The sequence below is a fragment of the Misgurnus anguillicaudatus genome, chromosome 12, assembly GCF_027580225.2.
Source record: "Misgurnus anguillicaudatus chromosome 12, ASM2758022v2, whole genome shotgun sequence".
In the NCBI taxonomy this organism is placed as follows: domain Eukaryota; kingdom Metazoa; phylum Chordata; class Actinopteri; order Cypriniformes; family Cobitidae; genus Misgurnus; species Misgurnus anguillicaudatus.
In genome coordinates this window covers 24,183,596-24,201,129 of record NC_073348.2, presented here as the reverse complement: position 1 = coordinate 24,201,129, position 17,534 = coordinate 24,183,596, and the positions used below count along the sequence as shown (strand labels likewise).

Genomic DNA, 17,534 nt, shown 5'->3' with positions numbered 1-17,534 from the left:
GCACTAACGGTAAAGTTATAGCGCCATCTGTTGGTTGTTTAGGATACGGTTTATTGTTGAACTGGTGTGACGAAACCACTGAACTGTCCGCTATCCCAGTTTAGTAGCGCAGAAACGAAAGTGAAAGCTGGGGGAGTGATTTAACACTGTAAATTGCCGTTCCAGTCATTTCCTTATTAGTGATCAGACGTGTCAGGATGGAGGAATATCCTTACCCGATCGTTGTTGAGGGGAACTGGAAGCCTGAAAATGCAAAAGGTTTAAAAAACAAACTCCAAATTTACTTTCAAAGTAGGAAGAAATCCCATGGAGGAGACTGCGTCGTACAAATCAATGAAAACAGTGCTACAGTTGGGTTTAAATCATCGGAGAGTAAGTGCTAAATAGTTAATGGTAATGTTTGTTGTTTAGTTATTGAATTGTTTATTTGAACAATTAATTAAGTATTTTAAACTTAGTAAATTAGTTACGAAATGAAATAACTAAATTGTCAACTGTCAACTAAGTATGAAGTACCGGTTGCATCGATTGATGCAGTCTTTAGCCTAATTGTTTCAAATGTGTCGTAAGTTATCTTACTAAATTTTGACTGTTTGTCTTTAAGTCCGAGATGACGTCCTCTCTAAAACGGATCACGTGATAATTGTTGACAACGCCGAGTTCAAGTTAAAAGTGAGCGAATTCAGCAATGCATCAAAAGAGCCAGACAACAGCGTACAGCTGGTAAGCAGAATTTTCTTAAAACACAATAACATTAGTGCTTATTACGACCATATGTGGACGTTATTAAAATATTACAGGTGAAATGACGTCAAAGGATTCGTGAAATCATACGGACTGTGCGGAGCAGTCATCGCTCTCGCAGAGAAGGGGTTTTAACATAAAGTGGTAGGAATCGTAAACTTTTAAGTATAATTTAATGTTTTTTTTTTTATTAAAATGTTAAGTATTAGAACAGTTTTTTTGTCACAAATTTTCTTTGGGGGGCCGCGAAGGAATGCACCAGACACAAGGGGGGCCACACGCTGAAAATTTTTGGGAACCACTGTCTTACACAACTTTGGCACGTGCCACTTTCCAGTGGTTTATGCCACTGTAGTAGCTTTTAAGGGCATGGGCGTCGTGACGTCATTACTTGTCGTGGCGGCCATGTTGGTTGCCTCCTTTACTGCTGCGCTCTGTTTATAGACATACTTTCTCTCAATTGTGTGTCTTAATTTAATTAATTTGTCGTTATTTTTTCAACCATGGTAAACCGTTGCTGTATTAATAATAAAGTAACACATTAAAAGTAATTTACATTAAAAATGACAGTTACAGAAGACTTCATTATGTTTTATTCAATATCGGAAACCAAACATTAACCTCAACCCCTCAGTAATGTGTATACATGACTTATAAATGACATTTATATATACGACAGTGAAGTATAACATCTGAATATTAATTTATATAGCTTAGGTCAACATTGAACATAAGGGAACTGTCCCGGTTTACTCGCCCAAAATACGGGAACATTTCAACATTCATCTTTCTGTTGCTATCCCTCTGCTGACAGCAAAAACTGCTGCATTAACTAAGCTACTTGTGAAGCTAGGTCATACGTGACTTTTCTTACAGATTGGCGTGAAATCGTGCTCTCACAACAACCACGCTGTTATCTTAAAAGGCTCTTTATTAACTCTTTTTTCATATGGATCCTAACCGTTAATAGTTCTGATTTTGTCCACATACCGGTCCCTGCTTCCCTGTTTAACGTATCCCAGTAAATTCCACATCCTTTTCCGGATTTTAACATCTTTTTTCTTTCTTTTAATTCTCCCAACTCCGCCGCTTCTCCTCGTTCATCTTGCTGTATGTTTACATTCGCGAGGCCACCAACATGGCCGCGACGTCCCAGAATGCAACGCGGCGCCCAAGCCCTATTTTAACAAACATGGCTAGGTTAGCTCAAAATTATTTTTAAATAGTTTTTCCTTGTGACATAACACCTACCCTAAATTATGGCGACACAACAACAGAAAATCCATGTAGCCCTTTCACTATAAATGTTGTAATCGATCTTTCACACTCCTCAGTTTTTTCCTGTGCGTCTCACATGTAGCATGTGCCGGCTACTGTCGGTGGCGACTAATAAAGAGCACTCGCCAGTCGCCACTCATGAAGCGCAAGCCAAGGCATCAAACAGGGTGCATTCATTTCATTTGATACAATGACCCAACCGCAGATAAAGCCCCAACTAAGAGCTGATGAATATCAAAAAATAGGTTCACACCCTTGAATGAAAGACGAGATCAAGATACAAAAATTTTACATCTTTCTCAAAAAAAAGTTGCAATTAAAGGGATAGTTCACCCGAAACTGAAAGTACTTTCATCATTTACTTAATCTCATGTTGTAACAAACATGTATAAATTTCTTTGTTCAGATGAACACGAAGGAAGATATTTTGAGAAATGTTTGTGGACCCCATTTACTTTTATAGTAGGAAAAAAGAATACTATGGAAGTGAATGGGGTCCACGAACGGTTTGGTTACAAACATTTCTCAAAATCTCTTCCTTTGTGTTCATCAGAACTAAGAAATTTATACAGGTTCGTAACAACATGAGAATGAGTAAAAGATAACAGAATTTTCATTTTTGGGTGAACTATCTCTTTAAAGATACCGTTGTGTAAATGCAGTACTTTGAATAGTAGGCTAACACAAGAAAATAAAAATGAAGAGTTTCGTTGCAAAATATGATAAATCCACTTTTTTAATTGTTCAGAAATCTCGTTTTTTGGTTGTGCATTCCAATTAATATCAATTCAACTGCAGTTGGTTTGTTTTGATTTAAACCTTCATAACTTAAAAAAATACAGCTAAGTAGCACCATAAAACAAGATAATAACATAATAATAAACATGTTTTGACAAAAATGTAAAAAAATGGATTTATCTCGTTTTGCACGAAACTCTTCAAATATACTGCGAGTTTCATATAAATGGCACTTTTTATTAAATGCAACAGACCGGTTACATAAAAATCATGCCACTCACCGACTACCATTTCAGAAAGACTACATAAAAAAATGTGTAATAAAATTGTCAGTGCCACATGCCTCAATCCAACAGACCTAAGTTTTACTGATATGTTCAAATGGACAAGCCACTAAACGGACTGGCATGTGCAACCGGTAACCAGAAGTGACACTCGACAACCTATTGGCATGAACCACTGGAAACCGGAAGAGCAACAAAACGTATGGCACATGCCAATGGCTTCTGTGCGTAAGATACCATGCCACTTAATGTTAAAACTGCTGCTGGATATTCTTTGAGTGTGTTGGGTTTGAGTCACTGTACTTGTTTCACAGTGTTCCCCTTCCACGTGATTATTAAGAATTGTATTATTGTTTCAGAAAGATGAAGCATCTGGATATCAAGAACCCAGTAAGTAATCATCTGGACTTTGATTTTCTGGCTGTTTATGTAGCTTACATGTGGTCTTTTACTGTTTAGGTTTATTGTGATTGCTGATGTACTTACAAATATATTTGGTAAAGATCAATAAATTACTTAGTCAAATAATATTTTACTGCAACTACCAAAAAGTAATGTTTAGTTGTTTTATTAGTTTAGTTTTAACTTGAATGAGACATTGCTATGAAAGCTTTAACCTATACATTTTATGTCAATTTATTTTGCCTTAATTTATTTATTTTGAAGTTCAAAGTTCACCTCCAGCTGAAAGTGATCCGGATGTAAAGAACCCTGAAGAGTCACTTGCTGTAGTTCTGGAAAATGTTGCAAATGACACTACAAAAAATATTTTGTCTCTTTTGGTGGAGAATGTCAGTGGTCTTTCTGAAAAGGACTTTACTGTGGACTTAATGCTAGAATTAAACACAGCAGTCGTGACCTTTAAAAGCCCCAGTGGTAAGTTGTCCATCAATATTTCAGTCTTATACAAGATTAGATCAATAGATGTACATTATAAACGTATTTCCTTATTTGTATGTCATTCATACCATCAAATATATCTGGTGTTTAAAATAAAATTTCTGACAGCTGTAGGGAAGTTTCTTGAGGAGAGCAGGACACACAAAAAGTTCAAGGACTATGGTCTGAAGGCCCGCGCCTTGGAGAGGAGCACATGTATAAAGGTGGAGAATCTTCCATCGGATGCCAATAAGATGCTGCTGGAGTTGTATTTTGAAAAATGGGGTGGTCCGATAGAAGAAATCATCACATTGCCAATGGAGAAAGCGGCCATTATAACATTTAAGAATGAAGAAGGTAATATATGTGCAATTGCTGCTTTATTTCTGCAATTTTTTATGGACTAACAAGGAATTAAAAAGCCATTATGGTGCAATTGCTGTAAATTTTTGGGGGCATCCACTTGTTTGTCCAATGTTCTTTAGTTAACCAACAAGCAGGTCATTCTATTTCATAGAATATTTACATCAATTTACCTTGAAATATTTATCATTTTTTGTCAGACAAGGAAAAGATATTGAAGAAAGAGCATATCATCAGTGATGTTCCAGTCAAGATCCATCACTATTATAAATCCTTGGGTACAGCACTGTATGGCAGCAACAGACCAACATGGAAACTACCTAAACCTTTCAAAGTCGATATACATCCTGCCATCAGGGAGTTTCTCCTCAAGAAAAATCTCATTTCCTCTATCAGTGATAAGATGAGCTCACATTTCTGCAAAATAAACATGGACAAACCTAAAGTTCTGCTCAGTCCTGATCCAGCATTGTTGCAACAGAAAGGTTTAACCAGAAAACATGTTGATGGTTGGAGAAAGAATGCATCAGATGTCTTTGAAAGCATTATATCCAACTATAAAGCATTTGAGTTGCCAGTATTGTACCTCTTGTGGACCAAAGTGAAGGATAATATAGAGGAAGTGGTGAAAAATCTGGTTCTTACACATATGGATTCATCTAAAGGGGTCCTAACAGTGGCAGGTTTGGCTCATGATGTAAATGACCTGAGACCCCTCCTGGTGAAAATGTTAGAGCGAGCATCAGCTCAAATGGAGAAAGAGAGGAGCAGTGTCACAGAAGACATGGAGATGACACCTGGCATGTACTCCCTGCTTCTACAAGATGGTCTGCAAAACGCTACAGCTGCTTTTCCACAACTGCGCCTTGATTACAACAAGAAAATGAACAAATTACATTTATCAGGTGTTCAAACTGAAATTCTCGTCGTCAAGAATTGGATCCTTGAGAAGCAAATAAATATGAAACAGACGCCTTTAAAGATTTATCGTTCATTACTGGAGTTCTTAAGATCGGTGGATTGTGATGAGATGTCCAAAGATCTATTTGTGTCTCATGGAATAAGTGCTGTATACACGGTAGAAAATGGAGTTCTTGTTTTGATTGGAAGCACAGACCGAGCACTTTCTGAGGCACAGAAGAGGTTGAACATGGTTCTTGAGTCTAAAGATGTCATTGTAGAAGATCAGGGTGTGCTTGCATTGCCACAGTGGCATGATCTCTTTAAACAAGTGCAAAGTTTGTACAGCACATCCAAAAAGAGGACAGTGTTTATAAACACAACACGAAGAGACAGAATAATAGTATCTGGATTTAGGGAACCAGTGATAGAGATCAGCCAGACATTAGGAGACTTTATTAAGAAACACACTAGAATTGAAGATGCTGTCTGTGTGAAGTCACATGCAGTGGTTGAATTCATAAAAGAGAGAAAATCGCAGGACTGGCAGCATTTTCTAAAGTCCAATAAGGTGACAGTGCATTTCGATTTAAAAAGATCCCGGATCAAAGTCTCTGGAGAGGGAATGTTTGTCCAGGAAGCTATGACCTTTTTTAAAAAGATGGCAGATGCTCTCTACACTGACACACTGACCATTAAAAAGGCAGGAGCAAAAAAATACTTCAAGGAAGGTGGTCAACTAATGTTGTCATTGCTCATGAAGGAAAACAGATTTGTGGTTGTGCTCCAGGAAGATCACATGCTGGAGGAGGAGAATTCCAAGAAAGGTAGTTTTGAAGATTTTGTGGAGATTGGTGAGGTTCGGATGCCGGGTGGAGTAACCGTTAAAGTCAGAAAGGCAGACATTTGCACGCTAAAAGTTGATGCTGTGGTGAACGCAGCTAATGAAGATCTGCAGCACATTGGTGGATTAGCCCTGGCACTTCTTCAAGCTGCTGGACCAGATCTGCAGGACTGCTGTAACAGGTACATCAAAATGAATGGACGTTTGAGGCCCGGAGATGCCATCATCACTGAGGCTGGTCGTCTTCCCTGTAAATATGTAGTGCATGCTGTTGGACCTCGATATAACAGTTCAGACAGACCTGGTGTAGTGCAACATCTACGAAGTGCTGTGAGGGAAAGTTTAAATCTGGCTTCAGGCAAACACTGCTCTTCCATTGCAATTCCTGTTATCAGCTCAGGGATATTTGGCTGTCCTCTCGAACTATGCACAGATACAATTGCCAGGGTGGTGCAGGAGTTCATTAATGATCAGTACCGCATTGGCTCACAAAGTAAACTTATTAAGATTCACTTGGTTGACAGTAATGACACCAATGTCAATGCCATGGCTCAAGCTGTCGGAAAGTACTTTGCTGATTTTAGACCCAAAATGAATGTCCCTCATCAAAACAAGCCTAGTGGCCGTGGCAGTAATGTACACAGAGGTAGGGGCAATCGTGGTCGTGGCCGAGGAAATCACAAACAAAGAAGCCAAGAGTCTGGAAATCACAATTATGAGCCAAAACAACATGGTAATAGAGACTTTGAAAGAGAAGAAACCAACTTTTCTGGTGGCAGATCAGAGGGGTTTGATGGGTCGAGTGTTCTTGACACCAAAACTACACATATCAGACTACAACTCTTTTTGACAGAAGGGAACATCCAGGATGCAAAGGTAAGCGAATCTCGGATTACTACAGTAGCCTCTTTCACACAGTAATTCTGGTAAATTACCATGAATTTACCAGAATGAATTTACCAGTAAATACAAAAATGTGCTGTTCACACATGCAGTGACGTTCTGTCTTTTTACCAGTAAGACATCATTCACACATCAGTATCAAAATACCGGTAAACTCGGAGAGAAAGCGGAAGTTACCTGTGGCGCGCGGCTGACGAGCTCCGTCCGTGTCGTATTTGTAAACGGCGGGTTATGACTTAATATCCACGGTCCGTATTTTGTTGTTTTCACATCTGTGGCAAACGGTCGCGAAGTTGCTCGTGACCAAACAACATTGCGTTAGGCGGCGTCAAACGGAACCTGCGCGTTTGCACATTAGGCTTCACAGATGGTGTGCTAAGGACGTCGGCAATTTGGCAATTAGATGGTAAGCTGTTTTAAACAACTTTGGTGAAGAAATGTGGATGTTAACTTCAGGTGTGCTCGACTTTTAAGCAACATGTGTGTGGAAACGTCTGTAAACAGTCTGGGGGAAACCGCGTCACCTGTATAAAAAACTTTCTGATTGGCCCGCCCGATCTGTCAGCGCGGTCTGACGTCATCTAAATGCCGGTAATGCTATATTTTTCGTTCACACACAGCGCTTACCGGCAAATTACCGTTAATCTTACAACCTGTCTTACTGGTAAATTGGGAGCACTGATTTACCGGAAAGGTTCTGTTCACACATGACATGTTAACTGCAATTTACCAGTAAATTACCAATAAAGACTGTATGTGTGAAAGGGACTAGTGACCGCATTAAAGGATTAGCTCCCCCGAAATTAAAATCAGCCCACAATTTACTCACCCTCATGCCATCCTGGGTGTATTTAAGCCAAAAAGAGCATTCATCCATCATTTATTACCACATATATGAGACCTGAAACTGATCTGAAAAAATGTTTCTCCTGTAGACTGATGTCATTGTAAACACTATATCAGAAGACCTGGACCTCAGTAAAGGTGCCATTTCCAAGGCGCTCCTTCAGGCTGCCGGTCAGCAACTCCAAAAAGAGGTCACTACAGCTGTTCATGCAAGCAGGCTGAATTATGGAAAGATGGTCATCACAGATGGGTATAACCTGAAATGTAAAAGAGTCTTTCATGTAGTTTGCCCATTTTGGCAAGGTGGTCATGCCTCAGAAGGCAAGGTGAGACGATTGTGGTTTTATTTAAAATATTTAAAAAAAATTAAAGAACAGTATATAGATTGCAATGTCATTTCTGGCTTGAATGGATTTTGAAAAATTGCAAGATATGATCTAAATATGATCTGTTTATGTCCTGTTTATGTTCAAAGATAATAACACGTTATAATATAATATTATTTTGAATTTAAAAGGTACTCGGTCAGATCATTAGAGATTGTCTGAAAGAAGCAGATGCTCTGCAGATGGCTTCAGTCTCCTTCCCAGCTATTGGTACTGGAATCCTTGGCTTTCCTAAGGATCTGGTGGCCAGGATCATACTGAGCGAAGTCCAGGAATTCACCCCTCAAAACCTCAGAGAAATAACTGTGATTGTGCACCCATCTGACAAACAAAGTTTAGATGTAAGTGTTTAAATGGAGGAAAACTATTCAAAATCAATATGTGTTCACAAACTTCCCACACAGACAGAGCTCAAAGGTGTTTAGTTGCAAATGTGTTGATTTTCTATATGCCATAAATTATTATTACTGGCCCTATTGCATTACAATTCATTTATATACACAATGGTTTAAAAGTTAAATAGGGCATGAGGGACGTGTTTTTTAAAATAATAATATCTGAAGTAAATAAATAAAATTAGATTAGTATTATACATTAAATTAAAAAAAGTATGTTGTTATTATATTATTATTATTCCTTTAATAATGTTAAAAATCAATAGTGTGAGACCTGAGAGTGATAAAAAAGCATTTTTACAAACACTGAAATTAATAAAATATAAGGTAGTTTTTAATTATTTTGGATTTTTTTGTAGTCGAAGTAATTTCCATATTAAATTTGTGTTATTTAAGTACTGATGAGTTAACTATTATTCTGAAATTTGTAAAAATATAGTGACCCTTAACTATTGAACGGTAAATGTATTTGAGCCTCAGACTCAAGTTTTCATTTCTCTTAAAAAGTGTTTTTATCATTGTTTAAACTTTACTTGAGAATTTGAAGTCATGCACATTTCCTCCTAATAATTTTTATTTGCACTACAGGGCGGTTGAATGCTTTATTCGGATTGGTTTAAAAATGTATCACGGGTATGCATTATTTTTCGAGAAGCGCACACATAACACATGTCAAATGTCTTAAAGTAACCACCAGAGCAATTTCTTAGCACCTATTTTAGTCTACCTAGTTTGTATTAACTGTGGTATAAGCGAAATAATTGACTTATTTGAACGCAGTTATTAGCCGCAGTGTAACTTCTCTGCTTCACGTCGTGTCGCATTACCACCGTGGGTGTGCATTATTTGCCAATAATATGTATTTCTTACTTGTGTGCTTTATCTGCTAGTGCTTTACCGGAATCTTCAGACCTTGGATTCAGAGTCCCATCACAAAAGGAGCACATCAGCATCTTATGCCTGAAACAAAACCTTTTGATAAGTCGGCACAGGCATCTGGTAAACCTTTTCTGTCTTTACATGTTTGTTAAATCGATTAAAAGTTTCATTTTGTTAAAGATTTATTTCATACATTTAGTGTATCTACTACATTAACCAGTTAAAAAAATAGGTAGTCATATAAATTAAAGTGACAGTGGTTACTATTGTAAATGGAAGATATTTCTATTTTAGTCATTCACAGCATGAAACCCTTTATGGCAAGCCCACACTCTTGATTGGAAAACTACCCAGATCACTGTGTTGCTCACACTACGCAATGAGGTATCTTCTCATTTGTTATCATCTTGTGATAGCTGGGTGCATATACTACACAACCCAATGCTGATAAGGTGCACACACTTCAAAACATTTGGTAAAGAGGTGTTCCCAACAATTAGCGAAAATACATTTGCTCGAATTACAGTGATTAGGCAAAATCCAGACAAAAAATCTGCAGTGTGAGCTTGCCATCAGTGTTCATTAGGAAAAGTTCTTACAAGCATGGCAAACTTTGTTGGTTGGTCATACATTTTCCCTTTATCACCTTTTTTGTCATTTTCTTATAAGGGGATTTTGGCAAGGTCTCCACTCCCTCTCATGGGGTGATCACTATGCAGATAGGTCAAGTGACTCTGGAGATTTCATCCGGAGACATAACTAAAGAAAAAACTGACGCAATCGTCAACTCTTCAAATCACAAATTTTCTTTGAAAACAGGTTCTTTATTTTAGTTTCATTATTTTGATCTTATTTTATTTTAGTAGTTGTGCAAACGTAATTGTCATTTAATAAGGTTGCTAGTAAAAATGTATATCATAAATGCCAATTTCTCTTTGCAATCCAGGAGTATCAAAGGCAATTTTAGATGCAGCTGGATTACAAGTAGAACAGGAATGTTTACAGATTGTTGGTTTGTATTTCTTTATAATTTACTACTTTATCTTTAAACATTAGATTAAAACAGTTTGTCTTTGATTTTTTTTGTGAGTACTGTATGATTTTTTCCACAGCGAGTGGTGCACCAAATTTACAGCAAACAGAGATTGTGACCTCAGCTGGGAAGCTCCCATGTGGAAAAATCATCCATATCATTGGACGTAATACACCTTCCGAAATTAAAGATGTTGTTTTGTCTGTTCTGAAGATATGTGAGGCAAACCAACTGTCCTCTGTCGCCTTTCCGGCTCTTGGAACTGGTAACTTTTATACGTTTTAATTTATTGACAATAAAAATGTTAAATGGTGTAATCTTTAGGTAAACCATACTTAAATACTTTACTTAAGAGTGTACCCATATTAGTCATTATTTTGTTAGCACTTTACAGTAAGGTTCGATTTTGTAGGAAATGCCTTATGTACAACATTTATTTAAAACAGTATAAATTTAGCTATAATTAGCCTAGATTTTAGGTTTATTCATAAATGTACTACTTTAAATTTGTATTTTGTTTGTATTTTTAATCACGTTGTTAATTTATACACCCTGAAATGTAAATAATGTTAGTAATATAGATCATGTATAAAAACATCACAATTGTGTTTAACCCTTTAGGTCAGGGTGGAGCAAAACCAGCTGATGTTGCAGATGCAATGGTTGATGCTGTTGTTGAATTCGTAAAGAAAAATAAACCAACGAATGTAAAGCTGGTAAAGTTCCTCATATTCCAGACGAGCATGGTGGCAGATTTTCAACAAAGCATGCTAAAACGATCAGCTGAAAAATTGGAGGGGGACAAAAGCTTTGTGGACAAAATGAAAAGTCAGTAAATTAATAGAACGACCATTTGATACATTTTTCCTAGTAGTTTATTATAATTAATTGCTTTCTGTTTTTTTGTATCACACAGACAGGACAAAAGAATTATTTTTGGGTGAATCTCCCAAAAATGAAGAGTTGGTGATGGTGGTCGAGGGAATTGAACCAGCCGTGTTACAGCTGTGTGGGGAGACCGCACAGGACTTGAATAAAGCCAGGGATATGGTCAACAACTTGATATCAAGAGAGTTTCAAAACACTACAATCCGTGATCCGGCTATTGGTCATTTCACCAAAGAAGATGCAGAAATGTTGAGCGCAATGCAGAGAGAGCTTGACGTGAGCATCAAACTTGAGAGGAAAGAACAAGACTCTGCTATCACATTGGAGGGACTGACGAAAGATGTCCACACTGCTGAGAGTCGCATTCGGGACATGATCCGTAAGGTGGAAAGGATTGAAAGCAGAAGGCATGAAGCATTTCTCATCAGCAGTGTGGTTGAGTGGAAATATCTGGCGAGTGGGCAGAACCTGAAAAGCTTTGATATGCTGACCAATTATGACTTGGAAAAAGTCTTTCAGAACAAAGACATCTTTGTGAAAATCAAAATTGATAATGATGAATACACGGCCGATTTAGTTCGTCTACAGGCCACAAGAGGGAGTAGGCGGATTGAATTACAAAGAGTAGATTTGTCAGGTGAGTTTATCCTAAAACAACAATATAAGGTCAATTTTAAGTTCAGCTGAAGTCTAGAAATAGTTTTGGTGGTCAAGTATAAAGATAAAAAAGATTTTAAGTTGGATTGTTTTGTATTTGTTTTCAGCTGCTCAATATTCTTTACCTTCACACTGGGAGGACATGAAGGGACAGCCGGTAGTTCTGGCAAAACTCACAGCAGGCTCCACAGAATATGCAGAAGTAGATAAAGAGTTCAGGAGAACTGGACTGACTTCTAACATTATTCAAGTAAGACTAGACATTTCATCTACACCAAAGTCCATATTTACCAATTTCAAATTTTAGCATGTTTTAGTCTTATGTGCAGACTAAAATGGAAATGGAATTTACTCCTACTTTCCAACTTAAGTATAAAAACAAGTTATCAAGTTTCTTAAAACTAAGAATCACTCTTACTTTCACAATTATTTAAGACAGCTCGAGAGATGGTGGTTAGTTGTTAGGCTTGTGATGGCGTTAATGAGACAGACGTGCCCAAATCGATGCACTGAATAAGCGGCTGTCATTCATTCATAAAAAATAGTTATTTAAACATGAGTTTTAGCCACATGTTGTGCTTATTTTATGTTATTAACAACCAAAGTTCATAAAAAGGGAAAGTAATGCCAACATATCAAGGATGCAGGATAATCCGATGCGCAGTACCCCATCTTTCAAAGCAACTGCAAGTCAACAATAAATAATTGTTCAAAACCACTAATATTAAAGTGAAATGGTGATTTAGTTTTTGTTTTATTGTATGTATTTATTAATATTTATAATCAAAATTATATTTCCAAAAGTTTAAAAAAATAATATGCTTATAATGCAACGGCAAGGCAGTCAAAACACACACACACACACACACACATATATATACAGTTGTGTTCAAAATTATTCAACCCCCCAATGCTGTTAAGGGTTTTAGGGAATTTAGTGTACATTTGTAATAGTATTCAGAATGAAATCCTACAATGACTTCTTAAAGAACCATATGCAACTAAAATGACATCAATTGGTTTTGTAATATAGTAGTAAATGTTTCTTTTGTGAATTCTTCATTGATACAATTATTCAACCCCTTAAAGAACTACCACTCTGAAGAACAGAGGTTCATTGAAGTGTTTTCAATCAGGTATTGAAAACACCTGTGGATGTCAGGGAACAGCAATAAAGCCTAATAGGCACTAATTAGGCAGCTTTAAAATGACTGTGATACTCAACTCCTTCTAAACATTTACTGGTGTGGTTACAAACATGGTGAAGTCAAAAGAATGGTCCAGGAAGACAAGAGAAGAGGTGATTAATCTTTACAGGAAGGGCAATGGCTATAAAAAGATTGCAAAGATGTTAAACATACCAAGAGACACCATAGGAAGCATCATTCGCAAATTCAAGGCAAAGGGCACTGTTGAAACGCTTCCTGGTCGTGGCAGAAAAAAGATGCTAACTGCGACTGCTGTGCGCTATCTGAAGCGTAGAGTGGAAAAAAGTCCCTGTGTGACTGCTGAGGAACTGAGAAAAGATTTGTCAGATGTGGGTACTGAAGTTTCTGCTCAGACAATACAGCGCACCCTGCGTACTGAAGGCCTCCATGCCAGAACTCCCAGGCGCACCCCCTTGCTGTCTCCAAAGAATAAGAAGAGTCGACTGCAGTATGCCAAAAGTCATGTGGACAAACCACAGAAGTTTTGGGATAGTGTTCTGTGGAAAATTAGAACTGTTTGGGCCCATGGATCAACGCTATGTTTGGAGGAGGAAAAACAAGGCCTATGAAGAAAAGAACACCTTGCCTACTGTGAAGCATGGTGGGGGGTCAATCATGCTTTGGGGCTGTTTTGCTTCTGCAGGTACAGGGAAACTTCAGCGTGTGCAAGGTACCATGAATTCTCTTCAGTACCAGGAGATATTGGATGACAATGTGTTGCAGTCCGTCACAAACCTGAGGCTTGGGAGACGTTGGACCTTTCAACAGGACAATGATCCCAAGCATACCTCCAAATCCACTAGAGCATGGTTGCAGAAAAAAGGCTGGAACATTTTGAAGTGGCCATCGCAGTCACCAGACTTAAATCCGATTGAGAACCTCTGGTGGGACTTAAAGAAAGCAGTTGCAGTGCGCAAGCCTAAGAATGTGACTGAACTGGAGGCTTTTGCCCATGATGAATGGGCGAAGATACCCGTAGATCATCTTTATTGCTTAATTCTATATTGGAGTCAGAGAAAATATAAATGGCACTTGGCATAAGACTTTTTTAAGATGTCAAATAAATCTTTGGTGTCCCCAGAGTACATATGTGAAGTTTTAGCTCAAAACATAATTTATTATAGCATGTTAAAATTGCCAGTTTGTAGGTGTGTGCAAAAATGTGCCGTTTTGGGTGTGTCCTTTAAAATGCAAATGAGCTGATGAAATATAAACACTGATCACGATGGTGGTTGTTGCAATTAAAACTCAATTGTGCTTTTCTCTGCACTAAATGGCAGTGCTGTGGTTGGATAGTGCAGATTAAGGGGCGGTATTATTATAATAAGTAGGGATACACGATATATTGGCCGACATATCGTTATCGGCCGATAACTGCTTATTTTTAATATCATCGGTTATCGTCTGATAGCAAAATTAGGCCGATAAATGAAAGCCGATAAATGATGGATTATTTTGGTTTGTTGAACCACTTCATTTGCTCATTGCTGGCCATGTGAAGTTTTGATTGGTGCTTTCTGTGACATAGCACGAAGATGACACGTGTTGCGGGCTTAAGAAGAGTATGCTAGTCTAGCGCAAAGACAAGATGTCCGCGTTCTGGGAGTTTTTCATTGTGAAAATAATATGAATATTTATCGGCCTATATATATCGGTTATCGGTCCCCAAATATAAAGAGTTATCGGTATCGGCCAAAATTCCCATATCGGTGCATCCCTAATAATAAGGGCTCCTTATGACATCATAAGGAGAGATACATTTCAACTACCTATTTTTTCACGTGCTGGTAGAGAATGGTTTACCAAAACTAAGTTACTGGATCTATCTTTTTCACATTTTCTAGGTTGATAGAAGCACTGGGGACCCAATTATAGTATACTTAAACATGAAAAAAAGTCAGATTTTCATGCCATGGCCCCTTTAAATACTATCACACAACCAAATGAAACTACATGGTTTAATTGGATCGGTCTCAATAACACATGTTTATTTTAAAATATGGTGTAAGTGGGACTACTAAAAAAATGAAAAAAAAAAAACATCAAAATGTTGTCACTGCTTTGTAGGACATCAACTTTGTCCTGTCATCAAATGCTTTGTTGTAGCAAACGTCATTACTGATGTTTGCATGGTTTATTCACCATACTCATGTTGACCAGTGTATTTTCTTTGCAGATTGAAAGAATGCAGAACAGCACACTTTGGAAAAACTACATGATCAAAAAGGAAGAACTGGAATCCAAGAACAAGCATCAAAACAACGAGAAGCTCCTCTTTCACGGCACTGGCCCTGATAGTACTGATCAAATCAATCATCATGGCTTCAATCGAAGCTACGCTGGAGCACATGGTATCATCCAAAATTTAATGTAATCTTTGTTTGCAATTGTATGCATTGGTTTTTGTAATGAACTTGGTCTTATTGTGTTTTAGGAGCCCTGTATGGGAATGGTACATATTTTGCTGTGGACCCAAGTTACTCAGCCCGAGGCTACTCTAAACCTGATGCCAGTGGACACAAACGCATGTACCTGGCCAGGGTGCTTGTTGGCGACTTTACTCAAGGAAAAGCAGGCATGCTTGTTCCTCCTGCGAAGAGCTCCAACAGTGCTGATCTCTATAACAGTGTGACCGATGACACAAACAACCCTTCCTTGTTTGTCATTTTCAATGACGTACAGGCTTACCCAGAATACCTCATCACATTTCAGTAGTGTTGCTAATTAGATATATGCGTGTTATGATAAATTTAGGAAAATAATAACAATGAGGCTGTGGCAACTTGCACATGCATAACAAAACCCTGAAAGATCACAAAAGATGTTTTATTACTTTGCTGAATTATAATCTTGAGAAAAACTGTATTGTTTCGAATCATATTGTGCTCTCTCGGTAGTAGTAGATCGGGCAATCTGCTAAAATATATTTTGTGCTTAATGAAAGAAAGTCATACAGAAATGGCTTTAGGATCGGAAAATGACAACAGATTTTTAATTTATATGTGAACTATATCTTTTGGATATTTTGAAGTATTGAGTATAACAATAAGAAGGTTTGCTGCAGAGAATAAAAATGGGGTTAAATGAAAATGTATATGGAACACTTCTGATATACTGTGTTAACATGACATTATATAATCTTTCAGACATCACACAATATATTTACATGTTACGCACAATTATTGGCTTAATTTCTAGGTGAAACTAAAATCTCTTAAATGTCTCTAAAAGTGGCCACTGTATTTTTGTATCTGTATTTAAATTGTAATAGAGGTGCACTGAATTAAAAGTTTATATCTGAATTTAAAAACAATGTAGTGTATTTGTTCAGACATGTCCTGTCTGGTTTACCACTATCTTAAAAAAAATGTTTACTCTGTTTTCATCATTTGTCAAGCACTGTGCATAATTTAGGTTTGACTGTAATGCCCAGACACTGGAAATGGATGGAAATAGAATAAAATCCGTCTCATAGCAAGATTAGCCCATATTCAATGTATACCCCAAAGTCCTATTTTGCGTGCATACTGTATGATACGCCAGTACTTCCCATTCACTTCGGTGGAGAGGAGGTGCGTTCAGATAACATGCATCTTTTCGTGTCATTTTATAGCCTATTGGTTTCTCATTTTTTTCTATTTTTATGTCACTTGGGGTTTAGGTTAGACAATGGTAAAAAAATACAATAAAATAATTGATCTATAAAAATAGAAAAATGAGAAACACATAAAATGACATGAAAAGATGTGTACCGTATTTTCCGGACTATAAGTCGCACTTTTTTCATAGTTTGGCTGGTCCTGCGACTTATAGTCAGGTGGGACTTATATGTCAAAATGAATTCATGAATAACATGAACCAAAATAAAACATTACCGTCTACAGCCAAGAGAGGGCACTATGTTGCTCCTGTAGCCTACCCCTGAAAAAAACTGTTAACTGAAACATTAACTTAAAAGACAACGGAGAAAGACTTTACAAACAAAATGCCCCCAAAAAGAATAATAATTTTCTAAATAAATGCGACTTATATATGTTTTTTCCTCTTCTGGGGCCGGTTGCATAAACATAGCCGTGACATTAAGACTGCGTCTTAAGAATGATTCTGACTGCCTAGCAATTAGTTAATGCTAATCAGTCTTATTATTTGGATTTAAATTAGACCAATCTACCTTTCTATGTAACATACTTAAAACAGTTCTGATCAGTCTTGAAGAAAAAAATTCATGACTAACTTTAAAGACTAGTCTTTAAGTTTTATGCAACCGGCCACATGACGCATTTTTTGACTGATGCGACTTATAGTCCGG

At 37.4% G+C, this 17,534-nt stretch overlaps 1 protein-coding gene across 1 annotated transcript; it reads left to right on the top strand.

Moving 5' to 3' along the window:
* Positions 1 to 104: 104 nt before the first annotated feature.
* LOC141369050 (protein mono-ADP-ribosyltransferase PARP14-like) lies at positions 105 to 16,550 on the top strand. The gene is made up of 17 exons (XM_073874201.1): positions 105 to 372; positions 605 to 723; positions 3,404 to 3,434; positions 3,711 to 3,920; positions 4,053 to 4,280; positions 4,487 to 6,906; positions 7,869 to 8,105; positions 8,297 to 8,506; positions 9,451 to 9,559; positions 10,109 to 10,258; positions 10,386 to 10,451; positions 10,552 to 10,737; positions 11,094 to 11,300; positions 11,389 to 11,997; positions 12,125 to 12,267; positions 15,402 to 15,576; positions 15,660 to 16,550. The coding sequence occupies exons 1-17, from the start codon at positions 198 to 200 to the stop codon at positions 15,938 to 15,940; spliced, it is 5,556 nt and encodes a 1,851-aa protein (XP_073730302.1). The 5' UTR covers positions 105 to 197; the 3' UTR covers positions 15,941 to 16,550.
* The last annotated feature ends 984 nt before the right edge of the window (positions 16,551 to 17,534 follow it).

What these genes read in the sequence shown, in the direction of transcription:
- LOC141369050 (XM_073874201.1), top strand. Translation starts at nt 198, where the DNA reads ATGGAGGAATATCCTTACCCGATCGTTGTTGAGGGGAACTGGAAGCCT. An exon ending in CAGACAACAGCGTACAGCTG is followed by an intron (nt 724 to 3,403) that starts GTAAGCAGAATT and finishes TTATTGTTTCAG; the next exon opens with AAAGATGAAGCATCTGGATA. An exon ending in CAAATTTTCTTTGAAAACAG is followed by an intron (nt 10,259 to 10,385) that starts GTTCTTTATTTT and finishes TTTGCAATCCAG; the next exon opens with GAGTATCAAAGGCAATTTTA.